The 16,804-nt window shown below is 35.0% G+C and overlaps 1 protein-coding gene across 3 annotated transcripts in view; it reads right to left on the reverse strand.

Annotated features, from left to right (window-relative positions):
• The window catches only part of LOC111512640 (monocarboxylate transporter 2), a 311,021-nt gene that overhangs the window by 45,550 nt on the left and 248,667 nt on the right, over nucleotides 1-16,804 (reverse strand). For all 3 annotated transcript variants that reach the window (XM_074183936.1, XM_074183941.1, XM_074183948.1), the window contains exon 6: nucleotides 6,834-7,116. In XM_074183936.1, the coding sequence (XP_074040037.1) occupies nucleotides 6,834-7,116 (283 nt within the window). The remainder of the gene's footprint in view (nucleotides 1-6,833; nucleotides 7,117-16,804) is intronic.

Consider the following 16,804-nt stretch of genomic DNA (forward strand, 5'->3'; position numbering starts at 1 on the left):
ATTTGTGATAAATATTGGTGACATCAGCCTCCAAGTTTGACACAAACACTTTAGCTGCATCAGCACCTCTATATAGTACAAATTTAGATATAGAATCATCAAAAGAGCACTTTATGAGGTAAGAAAAAGCATATGGTTCATGAAGATATGTTCGATTTGTATAAGAGTTAGCAGGATTTGGCTCATTAGTATGCACTGGTTTCAGAATAGATTCGAAATCAGCATATACAACGAATGGAACCCTCAACTGTTTCTCGATATTTTCAAATTTCAAAATATTCTCAGGTACCCTTTTACCAAATTTATCAACCCTGAAATTTGTGGATGGTGTCGTTGTCGATATGTGATTACAATCATTCAACTGATGTCGCAATAAAGTTCGTTCATTATCAAAGTACAATAAACAACCATCACAAAAATACTTTTTATGACCACGGGCAGATATTTGTGATGATACTAGTCTCGATAAATCCTTAATCCAACAATAATGACTATTACCAGAATCATCTGTAATAATCAACAGATTAACATGACTATTTAATCTACGTTTAGAATAGTGTAACGGACCCACAACTTCATATTCAATTCTACCATTTTCAAAAACATTTTCCAACCCATAAACATTGATAGAGCAATCGTTCATAACCTCAAACTTAGGAATATCTTTCAACTTAACTGGAAATTCCATACCTGCTACATTCAAGACGGTTGAGAAGTGGGGATATGATGAAATTTCATTAAGTTTCTGACTGGCAGGGTATAAAGCTGAAGTCACAGCCCACGCAAAGCAGCACTGATCTTGATTAAGAACATTCACCACACTTTTCTTCAATTCGATGAACCTTGGCAATTTGATGTATGAAGACCCTCCGAAGGGGCTATACTTGTTGATATTCACCTCCAAGTACAAAATTTTCTCAATGGTCCAACCTGAAAATATGGGTTTTCTCTATAAGTCCATCATCATCAACATTTTGACTAGATCACATACCTGAATCCCGATCTTGAAATTCCGCTGCTTTAACAGTTAAACTATCTGCAAAACTGCTATAAACCACATCCAAATCATTCGATTGATCAATTACTTCATTGGGACTATTAAATGATTTGATGTCTGAAAGATCCTTAGTTTGCAGACTGTACCGCCCAAACACTTCCATGTTCACTTTCATGCATTTATGGATATCCAACACTTCTTCGAGTAGTTTCACTACTTTCTGCTTAATTTCATTGAAGAATGTTGGGTAATCCATGTGGTGGTTTTCACTGTCCACTCGGTAGCTCACAATTCGACACTTGAAAGCTGTATTGACAATTTTCACACCTTCCCCATATTGAACACATGCATTTGTTCTGTGCTGCAACGTCCTCCGATGTACATTCATCTGATCGCTTGCAATAGTCAAATTGCAGCAAACGCATGTTTGCAGTGTTGGAAGTGCTGGGGGTGTCAACCGTTGCCTCTTCGATGTTGGAGGTCCATCACCATTTGCGGGTGTGCAGGAATCCCGCTGATGACGACGTAGGTTGTCACTACGAGTGAAACTTTTTTTACAATCAACGCACGAATACATCTTGTATATAGAAATATATACCGTACGATAAGGAGAATTTGAAATGAGTGAAACGTTCACACCACACTCCTTATAAAAGCCCAACTCCTCCCCCCCACCATAACCCAAATGAGAGCTACAAGGTCAACATTCAATGCCACAGAGCAAGCTCAAGGTAGTCGAAGTGACGAACGTCAATGTCAAACCCCACACTCAAGGTCAAACACCGCAACGCCTAATCCCACTGTATATTCTGTACACGTCACGATTTCATTCAAGGTCAACATTCAATGCCATGGAGCAAGCTCAAGGTAGTCGAAGTGTCGAACGTCAAGGTCAAACCCCACACTCAAGGTCAAACACCGCATTCAATCTCATACTATGTGTACGACGTTCAAGGTTAGGTGACGTCATACGATATTCTGAACTTATATAGGAATTACCAACAAGGGAGTGGACAACGCCGAACGCCCACTGTTCAAGGTTATATTCTGTACACGTCACGATTTCATTCAAGGTCAACATTCAATGCCATGGAGCAAGCTCAAGGTAGTCGAAGTGTCGAACGTCAAGGTCAAACCCCACACTCAAGGTCAAACACCGCATTCAAGCTCATACTACGTGTACGACGTTCAAGGTTAGGTGACGTCATTCAAGGTCGTGTGACGTCTCAAGGTCAAAAGGGGTGGGGGGAGGCGTTCAGTCGGCATTAGCACCCTACTGTTAGCCGCTTCCACCTCAATGACAGACTAACCAGAGAAGAGCTCAACATACGATTTGATGGTACCAAACTAACCCACAACAAAACACTGAAATACCTGGGAGTGACTCTCTTGATAGAACACTATCACTTGAGAACACATAACCAAACCACCGAGAAGCTGAAAACTAGAAACAATTTAATCCTAAAGTGGTACCACTTTAGGAGCATCGGCTTCTACGCTGCGCTGTTTCGCTCTGGGACTTCTCTTCTCGACGGCTGAATAGTGTGCCCCAGTTTGGCACAGCAGTCCGCATGCAAAGAAGGTGGACGTCCAACTGAATAATACCAGGAGGATGATCGCTGGTGTCATTAGGTCGACCAATCAGTGGCTCCCATTACCAAGCCACATCCAACCCCCAAAGCTGCGACGAATAAATGACCTTACAGGAGAGTATAAGGCCATTTTCCATTTTTATTTTCCATCTCCAAGAGACATGGAAAATAGAAATCTGCCAATACATCAAGACATTGAGGACGTTAATCACAATCGTCTCCGCTCCAGAAATCCACCGACTAAAACGGCAAGTGCAGCAATGCAAGAGGAGTTCTACCCGACCAATGCAGGGCAATAATATGCCCTGCAGAACCTGGTCCACACTTAACAGAATCAGAACACAACATGGTAGATGCGCATATCTACCTCTTGCACAAATGGGGCAAACAACCATAACCATACTGCGACTGCGGAGAATAGGTTTGTTCTGGTTCTAACATCCGAAACTGTTTGTACGCATGATGCGTACAAACATAAAACCTCGAACAGTCCGAAATAGTCTCGGACACTTGGTTAAACCAGAACTCATTTCAATGAGACCACTGTGCCACCTGTCGGATATATGGAGAGATGAAGACGAGACAATACTGTTGATCATGTCCATTTTCTTATGTAGCGTATCCCTGTAGTCAGTTCAAATGTTATCTAACCCCAATCATCAATTATTCAAATCAAATATATAAAAAAATATCCTAGAATATAGCCCAAACAAATTTCCACATGAATGCGCATGAGCAACGGGAACAGTTGTCAACAGTTCAGCCTCGAGAGGAAGAACGATTCGGGACGGTTTAGGATCATTTCGCACTCGAAACCATAACAGAGGATCCATCAATTCGAACTTATCTTCAATAAACCAGAACGCTGTATATCAACTGAGCATTATCCTGACGTCCTAGAATCAGAATTTCGTAGAACCAGAACAAACCTAATATCAAACGATTAAAACATCACGAAGGAATATCCTACACCAGTATAGTTTTTTAATATCTCGAAAAATTTTCAAAATATTGTAAATTTGAAAAAAGATCTGGAAAGATCTATAAATTTGCGTAAAAGTCCCGACTCCTGAAACTGTATCTTAATTATTTGTAATTTTTACAGACCCCTGCAAATAGATCCAAAAACGGGTAGTCTGGCTTCCGTGCGCATTTTGTCACTCTGACATAAAAACAAAAAAAATATTTAAACGAATACTAAGGAATATTACGGACAGAAAAATTCATGTTATGTTGAGATACACCAATAAACAATAATCCGTAGTCAAACAATTTTTATCTCAATTTTAACATTAATTATGCATTTGTTAATCAATAACTTTTTGAATTGAAAGTTAATATAAATACCCCTAGAATTATCAAACTGAAACCCTGACATTTTTTCCTTTAGTGAAGTTATTCTCAATAAGCTAAAAAATAGATTACCGTTGCCAAAATAAATAAATTGATATTTTCTACTTTTTTATTAACAATTGAAAATTCCTTAATTTTAATATTAAGTCACAAAAAACGATTGTTAATTAACAAAACGCATTTTTTAGCAACGAAGAATTTTTCTTAAGGAACCATTTTTTCCTAAAAATCATGATTCTTTTCAATTAACATAATGCAAAAAAAATTCGAATTGCTTATAAACAATGTATTTGTTTATAATAAATGTATTAACAATAGTAGTAAAAAATAAAAAAATATCATTAGTTTTTAACCATGAGACATTGAAACAATAAAAATAAAAAAAAAAATTATAATTTTCAATTGTTAATAAAGAAGTGGAGAATAACAATTTTTTTTAATTTTGGCAACGGTAATCTATTTTTTAGCCTATTAAGCCTATTAATAATTATAGGGGTTTTTATAGTAACTTTCAATTAAAAAAAATTAATTAATAACAAAAGCATAATTAACGTTGAAATTGAGATAAAAAATTTTTGACTGCGGATTATTGTTTATTGATGTATATATAATGTGTTTAAATAATTTTTTTATTTTTATGTCAGAGTTACGGAATGCGCGCGGAAGCCAGACTACCCGTTTCTGGCTCCATTTTCAGGGCTCTGTAAAAATTATAAATAATTGAGATACAGTTTCGGGAGTCGGGACTCTTTTTACGCAAATTTCAGATCTTTTTTCCAATTTTCAAAATTTTGAAAATTTTTCGAAATATTAAAAAAACTTTCACTTGATTTTTTTTCACTTGATTGTTTATAACTTTAGTAATTTTTTTCAGCGCCTTTTCAGACTTTTCCTTAAACTTTCTAGGTAAAAATACGAACCCAATGACACCTTGGTCGTAATTTTTGGACCCGTCTGTAAAATTTCACAAACAAAAAGTACATGTGAATCAGACTAGTAGACCTGAATACTTTCTGTTGGCAACTGCCGGGTCAGTAGATTATCTGTTTGAAATCTGTTTAAAATCTGTTTTTCCGTTAATCAGCTGTCGCCCCCATACGAACGACAACTCTCAGAAGTTGAGAAACTTGTGCGAGCTGAGGACCTTTTAACGTGTGATTCCTAACACAGATTTGATATTTGTTTGTGAAACCCCAAAGTTTGTTCTATTAACTTATATGTGTAAATTAGCATTTGAGTTTACTGTGTCTGAATTGCCATACGCTAAATTGATGAATCTATATCAAATTCCATTTTGATACACCTTAAAATTGACTTTTCTTTGTTTACGCCCGGTATGTTGGGACATATGTTATGTAGAAATCATTTTATCTTTTCCGATTTGAAAATTAGACACTTCTAAATGGAATTCAAATAGAAATATTTACTTTGACGTAAAAGAGTTTATTATTGAAGAATATTCGGCAAAAAAGGAGAATACCTAAAATGTTGACCGAACATGTTTGGTTAGACTACACGAATATTTGTCCTGATTAGATAATATCACCATAAATATATTTCTTCTAGGTCATTATTTGATTATTTTTCGATATTACTTATTGATATATTTTTTTCAGTATCTTGCTCATTTATTCTTAAAATTCAAACATATTGACTTTTGTGAGTGAAATAATGAGTTTTGATTTGATTCCCTGCAAAATATTACAAATATTGTTTCTACAAGTTACTATTTTGTCAATAATGTTCAATTCTGGGATTTTCTGAAAGAAAAACCCTGAGAGTAATAAATATGAAGCAATACCTGCGAATAGCTTAGCTTTACTATAAAATAACATAATTTTTCTAAAATGTTAATACAAATAGAAATTCTAAACAGCAGAAATTCAATACCTAATTTCATAGATTTTCTCCTGGAAACTTGAAGTTCTTAGGACCGACTATAAAAGTATTGAAAAACAATCTTTTGCAATAGAAATTATGTGAATATGTCATTCATTATTGGAATAATTTTGATAATCCATAGATGAGTCTAACACATGATGAATGTATTTTTTGGATACGGCGTAGTTCTGAGCAATTTAAGCAAGGAATATACGAATTGTATATATACACTTCAAATGCGATAGTATATCAATATCCACCGATAAATACTGCCTTTAGAAATAGATTGCTTTCACAGAAGAAAAAGCATTTTTAAGTTCATTAGTAACATTTTTCTGTAACGTTGAGATATATCGATTGTCAATCCTAAACTTTTGTGTGATGATTCGATAGGTATTTTTGCATCACCAATTATTACATTTACACGATTTTTTAAATAGTTTGATATATTTGTTACTAAACATCAAAGGAACTGTTTTTTTTAATTCATTTTCAGAATACGATCAGTTAACATTTTATATAACGAACTGAAATCATCATTCATAAGCTCTACTGATCTGCTACAATATCCCAAAACATTTGCAAAATTCAAAGTATATAGTGTGAATAAAAGTGGCTCCAACATGCTTCCTTGAGGAACTCCTGAAAGTAAATTTCGACAAGTATACTCTTCATCACACACTAGATCTGTATACAATCTTACCTGAAATATAAAATTGTAATAACATGTAGAATAACCTTCCACAATACACCCAAAAAACAGTAAGAAACTTTTAGTCCTCCACAAAAAATGTCTGTCAAAGAATATGTAGGATACTATTTGTCACCAGCATAAAAATAAGTCAACCGTGTTGCCATCATTGGTATCACTGTATATACTTGTATTCCAATCTAAAATGAGGGCAGAATGAAACTTATGTATTAAGAAATAATTACTCCTCGAAGTAATGGCAGAATGAATATCCAGTTTTATGGCAAAGAAAAACTTAGATTTGAAAATCGGTACTCACCAAATAAAAAATTGGGGCATAAATTCCCAAAGCAGCAAAGGTGCATGCCATCATCAGTACTCTGAGACCTCTGCTTTTCAGAGGACTGAAATCGAACATCGGTGGTTTTGGTATTTTCGTGTGAGATTTTTTCTCCTTCATTTTCTTTCTTTGGTTTTTCAAATGTGTTATTGCTCTTCTCTGTGGGTGATATAGATTTGCTGATCTGTAGACTATAGGTAGAAAAAAAGCCAGAGCTAGAAGTCCGGTCGTAGATTGAAGGCCCAGTCGCCATCCCAACTTTCTGAAAATTATCAATCAATAATTTGAGTTGAAGCAGAAAAGGATGTGAGAATATGAAAATTTGACAAAGGAAACTTGACATAATTCGAAAAGTATCTAATGTTGATCTAAAGATGAGTGTAACTATTCCACAGGCACCCCTCTAAGAGCGCTTTGAGGATTTTCCTGTAATGCTTGTGTTTTGTCCCTGAAAAAACAAGATAATGATTCTTGTTAATTCCAAGATATCACATTATTATAAGTTATTATTATGAATACTTGAATAAAAATAATGAAACACATAGCAGTTAATACAATTTGAATAAATTATCCAAAGGCAAACTATTGTACTGAACGATTTTTCACCGATACTCATCTGTTGAATTCTTTCAAACGGAATAGTGTATGCATGTCTTATGTACTAATCACGATTAGACGAGTTACTCTCGAGTATAAAATTGAGTAATTTATATAAAAGTGTAGGCTATTACGGCTGGCGTCAATATTTTGGATGATTTCCGGGTTTTGACCTGGTCTTCTTTGGTTATGATTTCCAAACATTTCAACTGCAACTCCGGCAGTAATCTTCAGTGGCGTGGTCGAAGTACTCTTCTTGACATGTCAACTGAAAATGAAGCTCCCATTTATAGTGCGGTTTTTCGCACACTTTCTGTAATGGGGGTTTCGCGAGTACCCACTTGGTTGACTTGGCTTCGTTTTGGTGCTTTTCAAAGCTGTGTGCCAGATCTTTGGTATATATGTTCTCTCTTCCTTTCTGTTGAAGTTCTCTTGGTGTTTGTGTGTTTACATGGCTTCTGAATGCATTCTGAATGCATACTGTAACGTGAAAAGTTGACTTTTATCAACAATCCAAAGCACTTGTTACGAAATGTATCATTTAATTGTGGAAATCATAAAATACATGTATACAATTTCAGAGTTCCAATCTAGTAAACATCAGCTATTTTATTTTCTTGATAACTCTGTATTTCATTGCATAGTTGATGTAGTCTGGGGAAGAGAAAAAGAAACGAATTATTATTAATGAAATGAAATTCTCAAAAAGAAGGAATGCTCAATGAATACTTCATACAAAGGAGAAGTATTGCCATTGGAGTACACCAAATTTCGTCAACGTGTACGTCACGGCGCAAAGGAAGAGTTTGTGTTAATACTTCTGGTCGGAGGTCAGCCTGAAAGGATTTTGGATGACGGTGGAGAAACGAAAGTAGAGTGTGTCACTTCAGTTACCATTTTTGTGTTGGGCATTATTTTAGTGGAAGCCTTTCCCTTAGAGGAGATCTGCCGGTTTCCATTAAGCTACGGACAAGTACAGCCTTTGGTATTTTCCAAGAATCGTGAGTCGTCCAACCATCTCGAACGTTTTTGTTCTGGTTTGGAACCTTTTGGATCCCCAAATACCGTCTTTTGCTGTCGACCAGTTTTGAAAAAAAAGAAAAGTCGAATTGCTCCAGTTCGACATATATCTTTCGAATCCAGGATGTTTATAGTATCGCCTGACAACTGAACTGTTTCGTTTTCTAACCCTCCAGACTACATCGAGAATCTACTCGATATCTCAGACAGCCTGTTGCTGATAACATCCAGAAAAGAAGGGACTCATTTGGTGAGGAATTTCCAATTTTTTACATCGGAGTTGATTTCCACTACACAGACAACCTATTTTTGGAAACCAACTATATACCTGGTGTTTCCTTTTTGAATTATATGTGCCTACATGCATGTAACGTTTCAAAAATTATTTCCAACGTTTCAATAATTATTTTGTATAGACGTAATGAAAGTCATATGAATTTACTTTATAACGTTGTTTTGTAAGATCCTACTGCAGCTGCAGCGGCGTCGTATTATTTCATTTGTTGTGTTACTGGATCACATCCTTTTTGTGATGAAAACAATAACCGCTTTTTTGTCTACCATATTTTGGTTTAGTCTGCAGCAACTATTAAATAATTTTCTGATTATGCATATTTTTATTTCTTGATTTTAGCAAAATCAAATCAAGTGGCGCCCCATCCAAAAAAAGGTTGTTCCACAAAATAAAAAACCCACGACCACTGCTCTCCCAATATATTGACTGCTGTTAGCAACTTGTTACCTTTTTTTGAAATTCTCTATTAGCCGTGGACTTTCATTCGATCATCATAAAAAATATCAGAAAGAGGTAATAATACTCAATGCTGACTTTCATCTGACCGATATAGACTTTACCACAGTTACATGGAATCCTATAAACTCCCGCCGAATTGAATGGATCTCTGCTGTCATTTGCTGATCTCAGATACCAGATATCGATCTCTACACACACACAGATCGATACCTACATAATGGATCCAACCATCATCCAAAACAGAAACGAACCGTCATCAACGCCCTAGTGAACAGAGTTTTGAGAGTATGTGAAGAAATGTACGTCGACGACGAAATAAAACACCTAACAACTGTGTTACAAGCGAAAGGCTACAACAGAAAATACATTATCCTCGCTACACGTCCAAAGGAAAAGAAGAGAAACAGCAGTGAAGATCAACCCCAAGGTACTGTCTATCTGCCATACATAGAAGGTGTCACCAACCGAATCGGAAAATTATAAAGAAGGAGAAAATTAACACCGTCTTCAAACCGAGAAAATATCTGAGTATCTGAGATCAGCAAACGACAGCAGAGATCCACTCAAATTGGATTCCATGTAACTGTGGTAAAATCTATATCGGTCAGACGAAAAGAAGCATTGATACCCGCCTAGTCGAGCACAAGCGGAGTTGCCGATTGGAACAAACTGAGAAGTTTGTAGTCACTGAACATGCAGTGTTCGACGGGAACACAAGATCCTGTTCGAAAATACCGAGAAGGTATCAACTTCAAATCATTATTCAACAAGAATGCATTTAGAAGCAATATAAATACACATATTCCAAAAGAACTTCAACAGAAAGGAAGAGAGAACACGTCAGAAATGAGAGCTTCAGTTTCAGTTGACATGTCAAGAAGAGTACTTCGACCTCGCCACTGAAGATGACTGCCGCAGTTGTAGTCGAAACGTTTGGAAATCATAACCAAAGTCCACGGCAAAACCCGAAAACCATCCAAAACATTAAGTAATTCATATTTTTTTTTTCAATGCAGTAAATTGATGAAGAAATTTTAATACATAGAATTCATGTCTACAAATCCTTTGGATTTGAATATATTTTCAATATGTTCAGTATGTTATTCTGAAGAGTTTTTAATGGTTTCAAGATATATAAATATATTGCTGTGTTCATATGAAATGAATAAATGCAAAATATATAATAAACTAGCTGACCCTGTGAACTTCGTTCCGCCTTAGAGGCAATAAAAAAGCAGATTTTTTATTTTAATGATTACATTTTTTTATTCATCATGTATTTCAATTATTCTTTATTAGGTTGCACTCTTCAGTTAAGCAACTTGTGATACACGACATTTTTTGTTTTATTATCAGGCGCAAGTATAAACAACACAGATGGTCTTTCGACCATCGAAAGGTGTTTGAGAATTCAGTTAGTGGCTTCATCTTTATTTGTTACACAGTCTATTGATTTGAATGAATGCATTGTTCCAATGTTCCATCTACATCTTTATTCTTAGCAGCTAAAATTGCTCGCTCACTCAACCATTCATTATTTTTGTAGTTAGTAATTATGTTTGGGAATACTTTGCTGATAAGTTTGTCTTTCGATGAGACAAAGTTACGGAAATTTTGAGGAAATGAAATCAGTCCACTCGATTAGTCGACCGGTTCTCGACCATTACCAATAGTCATCAGCAATTGCTCAGAGAAATCTTCAGCAGATGTATCATTAAGTAATGCAACTCTCATGTTTGTTGTCAGCTGTAGTTTCTTCACATAGCGCCATAGATTCGATGATTTGAGGCAAACATTTATTTCGTCGGCAGCCGTTGATCTTGGAATTACTGGCAGTGTTTCGCGGAAATCGCCAGACAGTAAAATCATTACACCTCCAAAACATCTCGAGTCATTTCATAAATCTTTCAATGTTGAATGTTCAATGTTTGTGCGCTATAGTGCATTCGTCCCATATGATGATTTTCGATGCAAATAAAACTTTGGCCATTGCGGAGTTTTTTGAAATATTACATGTTGGTTCTACAATAGTTTGAAGATTTAACAGCAATTTTGATGCTGAATGAGCCGTACGGCATCCTTCTAACAATGTGGCTGCTATTCCGGAAGAAGCAACTGCAAGCGCAATGTTGGATCTCGCACGAACAGTATAGCTAAAACTAATGACATCAGGAATGTCTTACTAGTTCCACCAGGGGCATCCAGGAAATATAAACCACCATTTCCATCATCAATTGCCTTCATTAACCATTGACAAAATTACGTTTAGCTGTCATTTACCTTTTTTTTTATTCCATGTCAGATGCATTTTTGCTATACCACGTTTTATAGTGACTTCTTGGTGACTTCACGGAAACGCGGTCGAACGGGATAAAAAGTATCCTATGTCCTTTTCCTTGTTCTAAGCTACCTCTCTACCAATTTTCAGCCAAATCGGTTCATCCGTTCTTGAGTTATAAATAGTGATTGAATAGTGAATAGTGATATATAGATTGATGGATGTAGCTGTTACTACATGGTAGGAGATCATCATGAAAAACGAGAGATAAAACTTCCTATGTCTTTACACCACATGTAGCTATGTAACTAACGTTACTGCAGTTTCGCCCTATAAACCAATTTTCAAACGAATACAATAAACATATACATAATCTTCCCACGAAATATTACCTATTTGGTATCCGCGGCAAGCCTTTTACCTACCGAATAACCAAGATCAAAAAATGAAAGAAATCAACTAACTTCATTTTTAGTGCATTTGTATGAAATCTCTTCAAAAATGTTTTATTTTATAATTCTCGAATCGAAGTAAAAATTAAATATGTATTGACATAAGATATACAAATTAGGCATTTACTTTTGATTCAAAATTACCTGTCAAACCCAGCAAGAACGAAATAACTCATGACATTATTACCGAAATTACATTAATTTAGGAAGTGACAAATGATTCAACTACGACCCTGCTTCTAAGATATTTTTTTTGAAGATATTTATAGGTTCCTCTTCCGTTTTTTCGTAGAATTTGAAAATAATATCTACCAGACAATGCTAATTGTTAACCACAATAGGTACAAGTCACTAGTACCGTGAAGTTTCTTGACAATAAGTGATGAATACGAAGTATAATCAAATAATATAAGCATGCAAACATGGTTATATTAATAAATACTATTGAGTGAATATTCACGGACTAGCAGATGGAAATGCTGCAGAAGCCCGTCGATTCTATCGAGGAAGATATCCGAACAGAAATATTCCAGCATAAAAAACTTTTACCAGGTTATAGTCGAAGTAAACGATATTGTGTACACTTAAAGTTGGCGGCAGTCTCAAAGGCCAAAAAAACCAATACATAGAAATGAACCGGCTGCGAATTAGTCCACGTGTACTGTAGAATTGGCGGTTCGTATTGGATAATTTTTACTAACCGAGTTTTATGATTGGCTGAATGATCATAAAATAAAATTTGAAGTCATGTTATGGTGACGAATAGAAATCGGGGAATACGGGGATGGTTATCGTCGTGTCATCAATGTTCAGTTCAGGAACTGATCGCGATTTGAGTGTTGAAATTCGATATTGGTGCAGTTATATTAACTTACAATTTTTGTTATCTGTTCAAAATATGGCATCCTTGGACAAGTACTAATAGTAATCACGAGTGTAATAACAACGCAGACTTTTTCAAATATAGTGATTCCAATAGCGATGGTGAACAACGCGAAAAAGAGATACCAGTGAATAAGATTCGGATGCATTTGAATATTGAAACACAGAGAGTATGTTTCAATGTATATAAGAATCTACATCCCAATTTTGTTTTCGAGGGAAACAAACTATTACAAGCAACATCAGATTTGACCGAAATTCTTTTCTCAACTGTACGTAAAATAGTCAAAAACAAACCTTATGAATGCAAGCCGCGATGTGATACAAGATTACCAAAACCTTTAGGTGTTTATCAAATGAAATCATTGAAAAAACAATATACGGCTGTTACAAAAGGAATGAGATTCCTACAACTGAAATCATAAGGAAGAAATTGAATACTTTCGGCCATAACGTGAGCTGCTGTGACAAAACTCTTCAGAAATGGATAAAGAAACTAGGATTTAGATTAAAAATAATAAACAAACGTCAAGAAGTTATGGAAAGCAGAAGAATAGTGGAATTGCCTGATAAATATTTAGAACAAATAACAGAATATAGAAAAGAAAAACGACAAATTTTCTATTTGGACGAAACTTGGTATAACACTCACGACACAGCTACGAAAGAGTGGACTGATGGTTCGAGAATATGTACGCCTAACATGCCTGCAAACAAAGGATCGCGAAAATCGATGTACATTGCGGAGAAAGTGAAGGTTGGGTTCCGATTTCTTTGAAATTATGTGGAAAAAACTTGAGGACTGTAATGTTGACTATAATAAGAAGATGGAAGCTAATATTTTCAAGGAAAGGTTTGAAAACATATTGATCCCAAATTTGGATGCGAATAGTGTAATAGTTCTTGACAACTCTTTCTATTATTCGCGACAGCTCATCAAAGTACCGAATAAAAATTTGAGGAAAGTTGAAATACAAAGTTTTTTAATGGATATCAATTTTTATTTTGAAGATAACTATACCAAAAACCAACTACTTGAAGTTTTACAGACAAAAACATTTGAAAAAGTGTATGCCCTTGGGAGAATTGCTGAAAAGTATGGACACACCATACTGATACTTTCCCCCAATTTTGTGTTTTCAATCCCATTGAGTTGGTTTGGGGAAAATTGAAACAAAGCATCAGGTGTAAAAATAATTTTCCAAAATATGACTAGAAGGTAATAGATCTAATTAAAGAAGAAGTATCTAATATTACCGAAGAAGACTGGCAGAAAAGGATTAAAAAATAATTTCAGTTGGAAAATACTGTATGGAGATTGGATACATGCGTATTAATGGTGGAAATGAATTCATTATTTATTTAAATGACGACAGTGATACTGAAACTGAGAGGAATTATCAGAAGCTTTCGAAGAAGTTAGTGAAGTGTTTTTGAAGTAATCGATTGTATATAGAGGATAATAATGGGACTACAATAAGAGGAAGCAATTTTTCAAGAATTGACGGCAATCATTCAACAAGAACCCGAAAATTAGCTGCATATTTGAATGTTGGTCATCGAAATGTTTGGAAGGTATTGCATACTGTATACATATTATATACATACCATAAGCACCCGTTGCTTATGTGTTTTAATCACAGATGTCACAAATTTTTCAAGGGTTGCCATCATACGGGAATTTTTGGTGATCATCTCAGAGGGCCGCATTTTCTTCCTCTTTGACTCAATGGTGTGATGTATGGACAACTTTTGGAAGACACATTGCCAGGATTGTTGGAATATGTATCTTTGCAAGTGATACGGGGCACTTGCTCATTCTAGTGTGACCGCCCGTGAATATTTCACTAATACTTTTGCCCCTCAGTAAATAGGTCGTGGGGAACTTCAACCATGGTCACCTAGTTCTCCAAACTTGAACCCTCTGAATTATTTCTTTGAGGATATCTTGGATCATTTGTTAATTCAATACCAATTGTCGAAGAAAATGACTTGAGAAGTAAAATTACGCATGATCATACATCATATCATACGCAACACCCCAGGAATATTTGAACGTGTGCTGCACTTGATGAGGTACAGACTTGATGTTTGTATTGCAGGTCGAGGATCTCATTTTGAGCATCTGATTTATTTATTCTTCATTATTACCTACGCTATTCTTCCAAAAAAATATGCATTAACTAGCAGTTTGCATACGTCTTCCATCTACTATTCAAATAGATATTCATTTAAAAATTTGTTCAAATGTCGATTAATATCGGAACACATTTTTGATCTTTAATGATACATAATCCACATTTCTTCGCCACTGACTCTGATTCGGTGAAGTTTAGCTATTTAAATAATGTCAAACTCAACGAAAACCTAAATATCAATCAAGTGACCCTCTGCGATGCTACTATAATCAAAATTTCAAATCTAATTAATACAGTTCATTGTATGATTTTCACTATAAAGGGTTTTACGAAAACCGCGACACGTGTTTCGCTTTACAATAGCTTCTTCAAGCGTAAACTAAAAGGTACTTCTAATTTACATATTACCTACTCGTATGCCTACTTTCTAATGAATGAATTCGCCTGAAAAGGTCAGGTATGAATTCATTAACTATATGAATAAATTTTTCAAAGCTTGGCTGTTTTCTTCGATTTTTTTTTGCAGCCAAGCTTTGAAGGAAGTTTACCCAATTCGAAGAGAAGAGGATAAAACTTATAGAACCTTAACCTACTTAGGCCAACCTACTACAAATATTTCATATTTTCTGCACAACAAAGGTGTAAATATTGCTTTCAAAACCAACAACAACTTAGGCATGTATATAAAGAATAACAAAAATGAAAGTTCAGTTTCAGAAAAATCGGGAGTGTATTAATTATCATGAGGGTTATGTCTGATGTTCTATATAGGTCAAACTGGAAGAACGTTCGAAGCCCGCATAAAGGAACACAAAAATAGTTTTCAGAATGGAAAAATAAATTACACATATGCAACTCATTTAATCACAGAGGGACATGAGTTCAACCATAAATACAAGCCCAAATAATTGGGAGTTAATAATGAAAGAACAATATTTCTAGTCAGGACACTCGTACTATTCCGATCATTTCCAATTTGATTTCTTGATTTAAATTCAAGAGCTACTGGTAGACAGCTTTTTCAGACTCCATTAGTCAACTCCTGTTGACATGTCCATTCAAAAAATGGTGTATTAAAAAAAATGTTGAAAAAGTCTAGTTTTACTTGAGTTATCCCTCGTTTTTACTACGTACTGTTGTTTTCCAAGTGTTTAAACTTTACAAGTGTTCTTATATCTCTCGGATTTTATAGTTTGTTGAGGAATGCTGGATTCTTATACGAAACAAAAATTATAAAAAACATTTTCAAAGAGAAGCTAATATACCAATGCACTAAAAAATAAAAATTAATGTTTGTTTGAAGGTGATTGACAATGTTTCATGATGAATTTCATTAGTTTGGACTTCCATTGCCTGATATTTTATAAAATGATTTGAAATCCCTGAAAAAAAAGAATAATTACAAATTAAAGAACAAGAATAACAATTAATAGCTGAAAAAACAATTTTATCAAGCAAAAAACCTGAAATGAAATAATAATGAAATACAAGTAAAAAAAGGAACAAAAAATAAAAATAAATTTAAAAATTAAGAGATTCCAAGCCAAGTTACTTTACGACGTTTCGATTGTTAGTATCCACAATCGTCTTCGGGTGATGACTGAACTGATTCCTCCACCAAACGGTCATCTCCCACTGAACCAGTGCAGCGGAAAAAGGAAAGCGAAGAAAGTGAAAGTACTCGTAGGAATCTCATCTCTCGGGAATCAGTCCAGTCATCACCCGAAGACGATTGTGGATACTAACAATCGAAACGTTGTGAAGTAACTTGGCTTGGAATCTCTTAACTTTTTAATGAATTGTTGAATGTAGTCATCACTACGTGGTAG

Source organism: Leptinotarsa decemlineata, unplaced genomic scaffold, assembly GCF_025532065.1.
Source record: "Leptinotarsa decemlineata unplaced genomic scaffold, Ldec_3_MD MMD2_P_RNA_scaffold_2, whole genome shotgun sequence".
Classification (NCBI taxonomy): domain Eukaryota; kingdom Metazoa; phylum Arthropoda; class Insecta; order Coleoptera; family Chrysomelidae; genus Leptinotarsa; species Leptinotarsa decemlineata.